Genomic DNA, 14,437 nt, shown 5'->3' on the forward strand with positions numbered 1-14,437 from the left:
TACACAATCCATGTCTCAATTGTTTCAAGCCTTAAAAAACCCTTTTTAACCTGTCTCCTATCCTTCATCTACATTGATTTGAAGTGGCTATAACAAGTGACGTCAGTAAGTGATCACAGCTTTCACTTGGATTCACCTGTTCAGTCTATGTAATGGAAAGAGCAGGTGAATATAATGTTTTGTCCACTCAGTGCATGTCCATTAATATGTTATTAATATATCAAGTTATAAAAACGTTAATTCCTCACTACATGTAAATATGAATGTTTCTGTATCTCACTTGTAGAAACGGGCTTGCTACATTTTCTGGTTGTAAGCAAATCACAATATCCAGAATTCATAGCGATTTCCGGACTTGGAGAACCGCCCCGTGAAGGTGTACCCAGTTGATGTGAGAAATATCAAAATGTCTGTTTGTAGCCACCACTTTGAACCAGAGGATTTTGAAACGGGAACTGAAGTCTCAACTCATGGGGTTGCCATGTCGTCGAACATTGAGAAGTAATGCTATTCTATCAACAACAAAAAATTTCCTATTTTTCCTATCTCAAATTCAGCCTGCCACCTTCCAGCAAACCACAGCCAGCCGGAGGCTGCAAGCTGTGTTTGTTGTTTCTATAAATACCTTAGATTTGTTTTGATTTTAATTTGATGTAATTTGCTAATGTAAAAACAATACAACCACACGTGAACATAATGCATTTGCAATCATTGAGGATGACACAAAATACGTGATACAAATAATAATTTAAAGTTTAAATAGATTAATGATATATTGATTATGCCAAGTTATGTTTTGACATTAATTTAACATACTATATAGTTGAGACAATACAGCAGTTATATCCTAACAATAAATGACTCCCTAAACCGCCTCACCCACTTGAAGAGAGGTGTTGTTGACGATGTATAGTTGGTGGCGGCACCTCTTAAACACCACAGAAGAAGCCGAAAAGCATCAACTGGAAGTTCTTTGTTACCATCCTCTATCTAGTTTTCAATCCAAATACATTTCACAGGCTTTTGCAGGATGTTTCTAATGTAAGATTAGTCTACACGAGACGCTCATTTGTCACAACTTAAATGGAGTTTTGATATTTATATAGGTGTGGTCTATCGTTTCTTTATCTGAACGCTATGACAAAGAAAGTAACGGTAGCGTAACGTTACTCTTACTGTCATGTTTTTTATTTGAAGAAACGTTAAAGAAAGAATACAGTTGCTTCCACGATGGATCGGGTAAGTCTGGTTGACTTATGAACAGTATGCTTTCTGTGGTGTATGAAATGTCAAGGCCTAGCTTTCATAATCTTTGATCTTCCATATCCATTCGTTCAATTTTAACAGCTAGATAAAATAAACAATGGTGGTAATAAACACGTGGTATATTTTGTCCTTCAGCAAAGTAGCCTACTAGCCTAAAGCACACAGTTTGATACAAGGCAATGCGCAACGAGCAGGTAAAGTCAAAATCATGGAGAAATAATGAGGGCAAAGCTACAACTTGCAGTAGGGGTGCGTGGGTAAAATCGCCAGGCAAGCCACGCCAGAAAAATAGCCATATTACAACCTGTGTTGTGATAATTTCGTTGTTTGTTATATAACCTGTTAGTTCATAAGCCTTGACACAGCCGAGACAAGAAGACAGTGGCAGAATAAATTCAACCACACCTTTGTTAAAATCATAAAACCGGAGAGCAACATCTGTCCTGTTAAGTTCAGAGTTACAACCTACAGAATGATCAAGCAAGTTAATGTTTCCAACGTTTTCGGACTACTAAACAACAATTGATTTAGTTACCGCAAGTCGCAAAGAAAACAGGCCCTGCCTCCACTATTCAAGCACCATTTCAACTTCAACATCATCTTATCACACCTATGCTTACACTACTACAACTAAAATATATATTTTTTAAACAAGGGGTGCAACTTTCACTGGGGACAAGGATCATCCCTACATTCTGAATTAGCATTTTTTTGTCCCCCCAGTTTTATCTTTGGGATGCGATACAAAACGAGGCAACAGTGTGCTTTAAGGACCTTGCGGACGCACCCCAGAGGTCGGGTAGGCTGTTTAGAGTGTTTCTCCGACTGGTTAAAAAATAAATATGTCCCCCCCCACTTCTAAATGTTGCACCCCTGCCAAAAACGATTTAGTTAGATAAACTTATGCTAAATACGATGCGTCTATCCATGGTACTGATTTCTGTGTGTGCATTGCGAATAGAAAAAAAAAACATGTTGAATCACCTTAACTTGTAGAGAAATGCCAATGCCATCCTCATCTTTCATGTTCCCTGAACGGTTTATGAGTCAGTCATACAGTACACACTTTTACTTTTTGTTGTCTGGCTTCCTTGCTAAGATACAAATGTTAATCAAACAAATTATTTTGTTTTATATTCCATGATATTGTAGTCGTGAGTGTTAAGTATTTTCTGCGTTGACTTGGTAAAAATGATTGCAGTGGATTAAAACGACACTGGATTAAATGTTTACTCCTAGCCTAGTAATTTCCATTCACGGGCAACGATGCGCCAGGCCAGCTAGTTAATAGCCCCTTTTCAAATTATTACTATTTTTGAGATTTAATTGTGAGATATTCATCTGCATAGTGTTGATAAAACAGTTAATGGAGAATTGAGATCAGAAGTTGAGACACTGGACAAGGTGGATAATGTTATATTTAAAGGCTGTTTATTAAATGGTAAAAATATCTGTCAAATCGTGCAGCACGGCCCCTTTTCGTCTGGCTCGTATGGAACCTTCGGATAAAGAGAGAGCTAAACATATTTTACAGTTCATTATACAGCAAATGGAAATAGGTTGAGTCTGGTAGTCTGGCCTTCTGATTGGTCACTCTGGGTCGTGGGTAGTCCTGTTCGGGCCTGGTGTCGACGTTCCATTGGCTCTCAACATGGTTCTTTGTCTTAAAGTCTCATCCTTGAATATGATGTGTGTAGGTTTGTTTTTTTAGCAGATGCCTGATCATGGGGGAGGGGTTGTGTGTGTGGGTCTGTGGCTGTTATCTGATGAGAACAACATGTGTGGGGAAAAGAGGGGGATGGGTGCCTGTTGTGTCAAGTATAGCTTGTGTTGAGAAGTTTGTTAAAACAAGTTTCCAGTATCTATTACAATTTCTTACAATAGCAAAAAACTTAGCTTCCATAAAGTGACCATTGGACTTAAATGTTTGACTAACCTTGTAGATGCAACAGTTTTTATTACATTTATAATTTATCACTCTCGCGTGCACATTTCTGTCCATTAAGAAGTTTTTGTAGCATTTCTGGCAATGCCATCTAAGTTTCAGACAAATATATCTATCTACCTATCTATAGTTCTATCTAACCTGGTCAGCAACTTGGATGCTTGCCACACTGCTACCTTGGAATGCATGCAATGCAATGGACTTCTGCAACGCTAGCTAGCTACTCCATAGTCCAAGCTACGGTAAACGCTAGCCATATTTCACTGTCAGACAGGACACAACTCGCTGAGAAAACAAATTCAATCAGATTTTATTGGTCGCATACACATACTTAGCAGATCTTATTGCGGGTGTAGCGAAATCCTTGTGTTCTTAGTTCCAACAGTGCAGTAATATTTAACAATTTACAATAATAACGTTACATACTTCTAAAAGTCAAATAATGGAATTAAGAAAAATAACAATATTAGTCCAGAGTATAAATACAGTGCATTCATAAGTATGTGGACACCCCTTCAAATGAGTGGATTTGTCTATTTCAGCCACACCTGTGTCTAAAATTGAGCACACAGCCATGCAATCTCCATAGCCAAACATTTGCAGCAGAATGGCCTTACTGAAGACCTCAGTGACTTTCAACGTGGCACCACCATAGGATGCCACCTTTCCTACAAGTCAGTTTGTCAAATGTCTGCCCTGCTAGAGCTTCCGCGGTCAACTGTAAGTGCTGTTATTGTGACATGGAAAAGTCTAGGAGCAACAATGGCTCAATCGAGGAGTGGTACGCCACACAAGCTCACAGAACGGGACTACGGAGTACTGAAGTGCGTAACGCGTTATAATCATCTGTCCTCGGTTGCAACACTCCCTACCGAGTTCCAAACTGCCTCTGGACGCAATGTCGGCACAACTGTTTGTCAGGAGTTTCATGAAATGGGTTTCCATAGCTGAGCAGCAGCACACAAGCCTAAGATCACCTTGCGCCAGTCGCACTTCTAGCTTGTATGGCTCCCTGGGCGAACCCCCCCCCCCCCCCCCCCCATTCAGCACCGTTCTGCTCGAACGGTAATTTTATTCAGACATTTGGAACAACACAAATAGATAATCATAACATTTAAAAATATATAAATAAAAATATACAAAAATATGACTCATAAATATCAAAAAGAACAAAGACAAATAGAAACAAATTGTGGTATATAAATACAAATAAAACTGAGAATCAAATTATTGCACTATTACCCTATTGCTAACAAACACACAAATAAAACTAAATTGCACAATCCTTTATCACACAAATACACAAATAGAATAACACACTTATAAGGAAGAGAACCTGATTATTACACTATTGCACTTCAAACAAGAAACACACAAACTAAATTGCACAACTGCCATCTAAACCCTGACCTTTACATTTACCTTTACCTTTCTTGCCTTCCTTGATGCAAAGTCATCAATTACATCATAAGAAATCTGCCCAGCAATTGCATGGTTAATACTGATGACAGAAAGGCCACTAAGGCGTTCCTGTGTCATGGTGGACCTCAGGTAGGATTTGAGAGACTTTGGAAGGTCCACTCCAAACTTCCTGAAGGGCTGAGGTTGCAGCATCAACAACGACATTGAAGAATGTCACCTCCAGCTTCTTCAGGGCATCACTCAAAGACTCATCAAATGATTCGCATGAAAAGTTCCGCTTTGTGGACCTCTGCCTTTTTTGTTGTAGAACGGCCTCGACATTCATACCCTGGCAAATATCCTTGGCTGACGTTTGTGCAGTCATAAAGCCTGTTGCCCTGTAGTTGCTTAGACCTCTCTCTGTCTTTCTGAGAAGACTGACTGAAACATCCACAATTGCATACTGGGAGACTGCATCAGCTTGCTCACATGTTGGATCTGGCTCACAAGATGTCATACCACACCACTGTACAGATGCTGAAGCGGTATGATCCCACCTCCTCTGACAAGGACTGGGCCTCAATCTTCATCACAGGGTCTTTGGTTTGATCCCTCAACTCAATCAGTGCCTCTCACCGCTGCTGCCTGATTCCTCAGTGTCTCGACACAAATTTACTCTCCCACCTTGTCTCAGTCCTTCAAAGTGATGTCCACATGTTTTTTCAGGATGGCCCATCGCAGTGTGTCGGCTGAGAACAAGGTGTACAGTTTGTGTAAGATGCCAAAGTAACCTGTGGCATCGACAAAACGTTTAGCAGCATCAGCCACAACCAGGTTCAATGTGTGAGCCCCACATTGCACAAATAGAGCTCTTGGATTCATGTCCAGGAGTCTGGCTTGGACACATTTTATTTTTGCCTCATGTTGGCCCCATTATTATAAGACTGTCTTCTGCAGTCCTCAAAAGGAATGTTTAGCTCCTCTAATCTTTTGAAAATCAGGGATGTCAAATGTTGGCCCGTGTACTCCTGCCTCCAAATACCCCCCAAAAAATGTTCCTTTATGTGGGGCTTCTCCTTCAGTCACACAATTCTAATCACAACTGACAACTGTTCAGTGTGGCTGACATCTGAGGAGCAATCTAGAATGATACAATTTTGCCAGCTTGATGTCACTCACCATTATTGAAATGACCTTGCTGCTCAACAAATCAATGAGTTCATTCTGTATTTGGTGTCCAAGGTAGCTAGTGGTGTGACTCAAGGTCCCTTTTTGGACACAGTTAAGGTGCTCTTTCATGACTGGATCAAATTGTGCCTTCAGTTCAACCTCTTTGAGGAAATGTCCATTTGATGGAGAGTAGAGTGTTTCTGTGTGTCTCCTTAGTGCCAGATTTCGAATTGCCAGAGACTGCACAATCGCAGTCAGACGTGTCAACACCTCTCGCCATTTTATCCTCTCAGCCTCCATAAGTGCCATCTCATGCCTATCAATTGTTTCCCTTTTTTTTGATCCTCATTGCCAGTTCTTTCCATGTTTTGGTATTCTGGACTGCTGTCGTGTGAAGTCAGATAAAGAACTTGCATGTTTCCAGTCTGTCAGTCCTGAGTTTGTTAAATTAATGTTCTTCTTAGAACTGAGTTTGCAGCAGAAGAGGCTGTTATCTCTTTCAGAATACACCAACCAACTTCTAGGGATTTCTTCACCACTCACCAAGGTCTTCCTGAAATACTGCTGGTGGCAACTTCTTCCATCACTCTCATTCCATGGGGAAACAAAGTTAGGTGGTACCTCACTTGGTCCTGTGCAAACTAGTTGTGTCTGAACTCTGTCAGTCAGAACTGAAGGCCAGTCAGCAGGATCTGTAGACAGTGGTTCATCCTCAGCAGCAGGATTTGGTGGGATGCTGCTACAGGCGTTTCTAAAGGAGAGCACATGGGCATTAGTTTACGCCTGTTATTCACAGCATTTATAGTGGTGGACCATGCCACATACATACCCAGTAATAATAAAATCATCATTGTTACCTACAATATGGAAACTTAAAACTTTGCGAAGGGGAGATTATTTAGTTTGTTATGCAGGGATGCACACAAACACATGTGCGTGTACACGAACCCACCTGAAGAATCCTGCTGGGGAGAAGTGGAAGCAAATGAGTCTTCAGGCTTAGACAATATTTGTGGAGACACCTGTGTGGCTGAGGAGGTGGACAACTCCTCATCCTGAGGCTCCGAGATAATTTCTGAAGAGGCCTGTGTGGCTGAGAAGGTAGATGGCACCTCATCCTGGCCAATGCCAGAGGGTGCTCCAAAAAATGTCAGAAGTGCCCCTGAATTTGCATTTAAATACTGTATAGGAGTCTGACACCCTAAATACATTTGTTGCACAATTAAATATACTTGTCATTATGCACAATTTATCAAACTTTCAGAATAGGAACCAAATGAACCATACAACCTCCTTGGCTAATTCTAGGCATAATATATCACAAAAGATTCAATATATCACAAAAGATGCATAATATAGACGTCTTATAAGTTACCCTACAGCATTAGAAATTCCCCTTACTGAGCTCAGGACCTAGTCAATATAATCACACAAAACCTTTATGATGTCACCTCAATGAAAGTTAACCAAATCAATAATGTGCTTGTTGGGTTGTAATCGTTTTGCTGCAGGCTACACACATTATCACGATGAAACTGTGTGAAATTATATCCAATGTTATGGAAGCTAGTTGGACAGAAAACTGAATATTGTCACCCTATGTGCCTGTTGCTATGTTGGTTGCTATGCTAACAAACAAATGTGTTATACTAGCCTATTTCATTACATGCATAATATTATACTCATGAAGAGATGACAGCTGCATTTCCTTTTTTATCCTCTTCTTCTTTCCTCTTTTTCCTAAACTGATGGCGTAGACCTTTTCTTATCCATTTATGTTGATTTGGCACTCGAGCATCAATACATTACCCATCCCCCAACACTGTCAACCAAGAGTCAAGACTAAACCAATTCAACTTGGTGGTGAGCAGACTGGTTTTATATTATTCTTAACGATTTCGCAAACCAGAAAAAAATACAACAATATGTCTGTGAAACTATATATTAACAGTATAATGAATTAATTGTGGTTTATTTGGTAGCATTTCATATAGTGACTGATTTGACAAATTTTACTAATCCCCCGCTCCCCCTACCTCGGGCTTCCAGTGGGGAGACGTGAGGTCAACCTACCCCCGTTCCACTTCCCTATCTCGTACTTCTGAGTGGGAGACCTTCCCAGGCAGTAGCCTGCCTAGCTCCCAAACTAGAATCAGGGCGCCCACTCCGACAAGGTTAATTGACCCACAGTCCCACACGGTGACATGATATCATTGACGTGACGTGCAAATGAGCGATAGAAAACCGATCACGCAAATGTCACCATTCCAAAAAAACAAATTGTGCGGGCGCCCATGTCGCCCATACCTAAATCCGCCACTGCCTTGCGCAATGCCAAGCGTCGGCTGGAGTGGTGTAAGGCTCGCCACCGATGTCAGGAGAACACTACCTGCCCCAATGCATAGTGCCAACGGTAAAGTTTGGTGTAAGAGGAATTATTGTCTTGGGCTGTTTGTCATGGTTCTGTCCCTTAATTCTAGTGAAGGGAAATCTTAACGCTACAGCATACAATGACATTCTAGACCATTCTGTGCTTCCAACTTTGTGGTAACAGTTTGGGGAAGGCCCCTCCTATTTCAGCATGACAATGCCCCCCTTGCACAAATCAAGTTCCATACAGCAATAGTTTGTCAAGATTGTTGTGGAAGAACTTGACTGGCCTGCACAGAGCCCTGACCTCAACCCCATCAAACACCTTTGGGATGAATTACAACGCCGACTGCGAGCCAGGCCTAATTGGCTAACATCAGTGCCCGACCTCACTAATGATCTTGTGGCTGAATTGAAGCAAGTCCCTGCAGCAATGTTCCAACATCTAGTGGAAAGCCTTCACAGAAGAGTGGAGGCTGTTATAGCAGGAATAGGGGGACCACATGCATTTGGAATGAGATGTTTGACGAGCAGGTGTCCACATACTTTTGGTCTTGTAGTGGATGTGATAGTCGTGTAAATTCTACACAGGGACACTCAAAGTCAATCTTAAATTAATCATTATTATTATCACCATGCTCTAGAGGTCAAAGTCAAACTTAAGATGCATAAAGTACCGATCTGAAGGTAGCTCCCTCGGGGCAGTCCCGTTAGATCTCTTATATACTGGTTACAGACAGGTTACATAGTTCATAGGTTTGGTTCCGGCATGTGTCTGGCACCGTCTCCTATCTTAACTTCTAGAACAAATTCTGGGCGTTCTGACAGATGGTCCTAACGGGGTCATGTTGCCCCCCTTCATATTTTTACCAAGTACAGACAAGAACCAAGGATTAGTTATGACACTAAGACAAGATGAACATTTTGAAGACTGCTCTTCCCATGATAACATTTTCCATCACAGGATGTATAGACATTATGGACAGTATGTGTATAGAATTACTGGAATATCTGTACAATACGTAGGATTGAGTCGTGATCTGATTTCCCGAAGGGTGAGTAAATATAGATGTAAACAGCACATTGTTCATTGCATGCTTGCTAGCACCAGAAAAACATCAGAATAACTCTGCAACGCTTTAAGCTAAAAACAAGCTGTAAATGGCACCAGAAAGACGTGGCTCTATTGTACATGGGGATAACTGTATAAATTGACATTCATTTAATTTAGGGTGGAAAGTAAAACCAAATTGATGGATTTGGCTCTAAATACTACATCATAATGAGCAGCAGTAGTTCAGGTGTTTTGGTTTTTCCTCTCTGGTTATTATGACATCACGTTTTCGCAGGTGTTGGTGTGCTCTGAATTTTGGAAAGGGGGGGGGATATTCGGCCCGTATCTTGAGAGAGAGGGTGGAGCTCCTCGTTCCAGCGTCTCTTAAGCTCTCCTCTTATCACGTATAAACCCAGAACTAAATTGAGCAGGTGACCAATTACTTGAGACGACAGTTCTGCGTAAACCAAGATTAACTCAGGGGTGAAAGATGTGTTCAACTCCAATGAATGCTCAATCAAAGCTTCTGAACATAAGACGGGGCATTAGAATTGTTGTACATTTGTGGAAAGTAGTGAACGGTTACACACTTCAGGAGAAAGGAGTTATTATAACGATGCACCAACCAGAGATTTATACTAAAGTAATCAAATGTTTGGTCGAATGATATTCTATGTACTTTACTTCCTGTGGTCACCAGGACAGAGCTAGTCCGTCCCCCTCCAACCTGCCAGAGTCCCCTGGTCACAACTCTCCTGGTAGCACCTTACTGCTGGATCTGAAGAGGGTGTCTGTGCGGCTGGTCGACTGCAGGAAAACACCAGGGCAGAGTGGAACTGTGAGAGAAGGACACGAGGAGGGAGATGGAGATTTGATTTCATCAAGTAAGAACAATGGGTTGTGTGGATTAGACTACAATCTGCTTCTGTAACTTCTGTTAATTGATTGATAAACAATATACATGTATGGAGGGGGGTGTGCCTAATAAACTGGCCACTCCACTGAGTGTATATTGATGATAAGGGCGGCAGGTAGCCTAGTGGTTAAGAGCGTTGGGCCACTAATCAAAAGGTTGCTGGTTCGAATCTCTGAGCCGACAAGGTGAAAAATCTGTCTGTGCCTTTGAGCAAGGTACTTAACCCTAATTGCTCCTGTAAGTTGCTCTTGATAAGAGCGCCTGCTAAATGACAAACAATAAAAAAAAATTAAAAAAGGTTTTGGAAATATGGGTCCATAAACAAATACTAACTATTCAATGTCTTTATTTTACAGGGGACACCCCTAACCATCGTTGTCTTAGTGGGAGGGGCTTATCGTCTGGGGAGCCTCAAAAACATGTTGCTGACAAGACAGAGAAGAGTGTCTCCAGATCAGAACATCTCAAGAAACACCAGCAGAGACGTACAGGGAAGAAACATCACTACTGCTGCTCTGATTGTGGGAAGAGTTTCACAAGCCAGAGTGGCTTCATTATTCACTGTGATCAGTGTGGGAAGAGTTTTGCTGCATCTAACACCTTCAAATCTAATGTAAGAATTCATACAGGGGAGAAGCCTTATCCCTGCCTTGATTGTAGGAAAAGCTTTGTTCGTGCAGGATCCTTAACCGTACACCAGCGTGTACACACAGGAGTGAAGCCTTATAGCTGTGATCAGTGTGGAAAGAGCTTCAATCAGTCAGGCCACCTGACTAAACACCAGCTAATACACACTGGAGAGAAACCTTATAGTTGTGGTCAGTGTTGGAAGAGCTTCAATCAGTCAGTCAACCTGACAACACACCAACTAACACACAGTGGAGAGAAACCTTATAGTTGTGGTCAGTGTGGAAAGGGCTTCAATCAGTCAGGCAGCCTGACTATGCACCAGCGAACACACACTGGAGAGAAACCTTATAGCTGTGATCAGTGTGGGAAGAGCTTTGCTGTAGCTTCCAGCCTGATTAGACACCAGGTAATACACACTGGAGAGAGAACTTATGTCTGTCTATGTGGGAAGAGCTTTGCTCTAGCTTCCTACCTAACTACACATCAGCGAACACACACTGGAGAGAAGCCTTATAGCTGTGATCAGTGTGGAAAGAGCTTTGCTGTATCAGGAAAACTAACTAGACACCAGCGAACACACACAGGAGAGAAGCCTTATAGCTGTGATCATTGTTGGAAGAGCTTCAATCAGTCAGTCAACCTGACAACACACCAACTAACACACACTGGAGAGAAGCCTTATAGCTGTGATCAGTGTGGGAAGAGCTTTGCTGCAGCTTCCACCCTGAATCGACACCATCGAACACACACAGGAGAGAAGCCTTACAAGTGTGATAATTGTGGAAAGAGCTTCAGTCAATCAGGGAGCCTGAATTCACACCAGCGAACACACACTGGAGAGAAACTCTATGTCTGCCTGTGTAGAAAGAGCTTTACTCATTTAGGGTATATTAGAAAACACCAAAAAGCAAAAATGTGCCATATTTCATCTCAGTCCTATCCGACACCGGTTCCAGATCCATAAATAAAGGATCAATAGAAAACATCTAGTGAACAGTCATATCCATCTCTCATTCTTAAACAGTTGACTTAGTCTGATCACCATGGTAACCTCTGTGCAGCATAATATGCAGCTCTGATCTGGGATCAGGTCTCCACTGTGTCTATGTAATATCACACATTGATCTAAATGGATAAATGTTATCATAGAAAATGTTATAGGGAACCTGTGTGTGTGTGTGGCCTGTGTGTGTGTGGGAGGGATGTTGATAATTGTATCTTCTTTCATATACTCATGATACTGTTGTTATTAAATGTCATGAGGAATAATGTTTCAACAATAGGTGTATATTCATGTATTCAATTGATCAATAAATTAAATCCATTATCTTCTAAACAAGAAGTTATCACTCATTTTATAATAATATCTAAATTGATTAAAATGACAAACAACTAATCCATAATGCATTGAATAATAATATCCATGAGGTCAAGAACTATGTATACTGTCTTGTAACATCGGTTAATGTAATAACTTTGAGATTTATAATGTAATAAAACTGGTAAATGTAATATCTTGTTGGTTAATATGATAAAATGTAGAATTCTTATCGTAATAACTTTTCCACTTAATGTAATAAGTTATTGGTATCAGGTAACAACTTTTTAAAATTAATAAAGTAATAACTTCAACCGATCATGTAATAACACCTAAACCAATGTTTAATGTGTTACTTCACTAATGTTAATGCACATACCAACCTCCACCAATTGCAAACCCACACACACACAATCCTATGCACTTGTACACTAACACACACTCTAATCATCAAATTGTATTGGTCGCATACACACATTTATCAGATATTGCGGGTGTAGAAATGCTTGTGTTCCTATTTCCAACAGTGCAGTAATATCTAACAATAAACACCAATACACACATCAAAGTACAAGAAGGGAATTATTGAAAAATACATACCTGTACAATCACACACACACACACACTGATACAATAAACTGAATGAATCTGTAGGTATTATCATCAATGAGCCAGGGGGCTCGGTGGGGCTCACTTGGAGGGAAAATTTCTCATAGTGATTTATTTTTTGGGGTCCATGTCCCTACTGTTGAAAAAGTCTTCTATCACTGCAGCAATGGTAGCTTTCTGTGTGTTATCACTATTTCTATCCATCCCTCCATCCCATTCAGTTTTCCCATAGTGGTTTTACCCCATGACAATGCCAGCATACAGTAGATCAGGTTATTACTCATGTTTACCCTTTAATCATATATCATTGGAAATATTAGATTCACAGCTGTCCATCAGACACATCTTCAGAATGTTCAGATTGACAGAAATGTGAACTTTGACCTCTAGGAAACATATCAGAAGTGGTTCTGAAACGTAATAAAAATGACCTTTAAAAAGTAGCCAGGCCTCGGGCGGGGAGATCCCCTGACAGGACCCACACCCCATCATGGGCTACCACCTCCACCCTGACCACCACTCCTTGGAGAGGTCACTACACACGTCAGAGGACTGAGTGGAGGACAGTAAGATTGAAAAATATTTCCAGATAGAAACAAAATAGAAAAACATACTTTGATAATGTAATGTATTGTCAGTTGGCCGAATCAGGACCAATATACACATTTGGAAATGGTGAAGATATTCAACTTAAATTAATAAGAGTAAGGGACCAAGTATGGACCGTTGCCAGAAGAAGGTGAAGAGTGAAGAACATTTTGACATTTTGTGTGAAGTGACAACAGCTAATATCTTGCAATCAATGATTAATTAAAGGTAAGCATCTCTGGATTAACTATCTAATGTTAGCTAACTGTAGTAGTGAATAAATTGGCTGCATTTCTTTACATTGACAATTCTGTGACCTGTCATGGGCAAGTTTTATAATTACACAATAGCTGTTAGCAAAGGTGTCAGCTGGAGATTATGTGCAGGAGCTTTTAAGGGTTTGTAGTCTTGCATGATGTCTACTAGAGGCTAGAGACGGAGTCCAGGAGCTTGCAGGGATTTGTACTCTTGCATGATGTCTACTTTTATGTTAATTAGCATAAGCGACATTTGACAGTAAATAGAGCCGACTATATTGATAAAAATGGGAAATCACCTCTTGCCAGGATAAGCCTATGGAAAATCCCCTGTGGGGAAAATGAATGGTGGAAAACAATTGGAACAGTTTCCCTGTTTGGCCACTAGGTTTTATGGGTATTATGACTCGTCCACTGTACTAAAGAGAGAAATAGTAATAGCATCTTTTTAAAGGCACTAATTTTGCCATGGTTCGTTAGACAAAGCCTATGGGGGAAATGAATGGCAATTTTGTAGGGTGTTTGGATAAATGCTGAAAATAAGGACTGTTGTAAACAGTTGAGATCTTATACATTTTGTTATACAATCTTTATAAGCTAATGTCACTTATTGTGAATTTTGAAGAATTAATGTAATACAAAAGCACATCACAAAGGCTTCATAATTCATAAAGTTCATATTAACTGACTGCTATTATCTCATAGAACAAAACGTATAAGATCTTAGCCTGTGCTAATCTTGTAACTAATTTCTGAGTTTTAAAACAAGCTGGCGAGCTTTAAAGCTCTGAATAGCTTGACATTGACATGATTGGTAAGTGTGGGGGGGGTACTTCCTGTATAAACACCAACTCCCTTCCTTGACTGCTTCCTTCCAGCAGTGTAGCAGGGAGATTCCTAGATGTGAGAAGTG

At 40.6% G+C, this 14,437-nt stretch overlaps 1 protein-coding gene and 1 pseudogene across 1 annotated transcript; one reads left to right on the forward strand and one right to left on the reverse strand.

Annotated features, from left to right (window-relative positions):
* LOC129831186 (zinc finger protein 883-like) overlaps positions 1-14,437 on the reverse strand; it is a 145,443-nt pseudogene that overhangs the window by 84,577 nt on the left and 46,429 nt on the right.
* On the forward strand, positions 385-12,264 carry LOC129831228 (zinc finger protein 501-like). The gene is made up of 3 exons (XM_055894406.1): positions 385-1,239; positions 9,907-10,090; positions 10,479-12,264. Exons 1-3 carry the CDS (start codon positions 1,231-1,233, stop codon positions 11,714-11,716), a joined length of 1,431 nt encoding a protein of 476 aa, XP_055750381.1. The 5' UTR covers positions 385-1,230; the 3' UTR covers positions 11,717-12,264.

Source organism: Salvelinus fontinalis, chromosome 2 (genome assembly GCF_029448725.1).
Source record: "Salvelinus fontinalis isolate EN_2023a chromosome 2, ASM2944872v1, whole genome shotgun sequence".
In the NCBI taxonomy this organism is placed as follows: Eukaryota; Metazoa; Chordata; class Actinopteri; order Salmoniformes; family Salmonidae; genus Salvelinus; species Salvelinus fontinalis.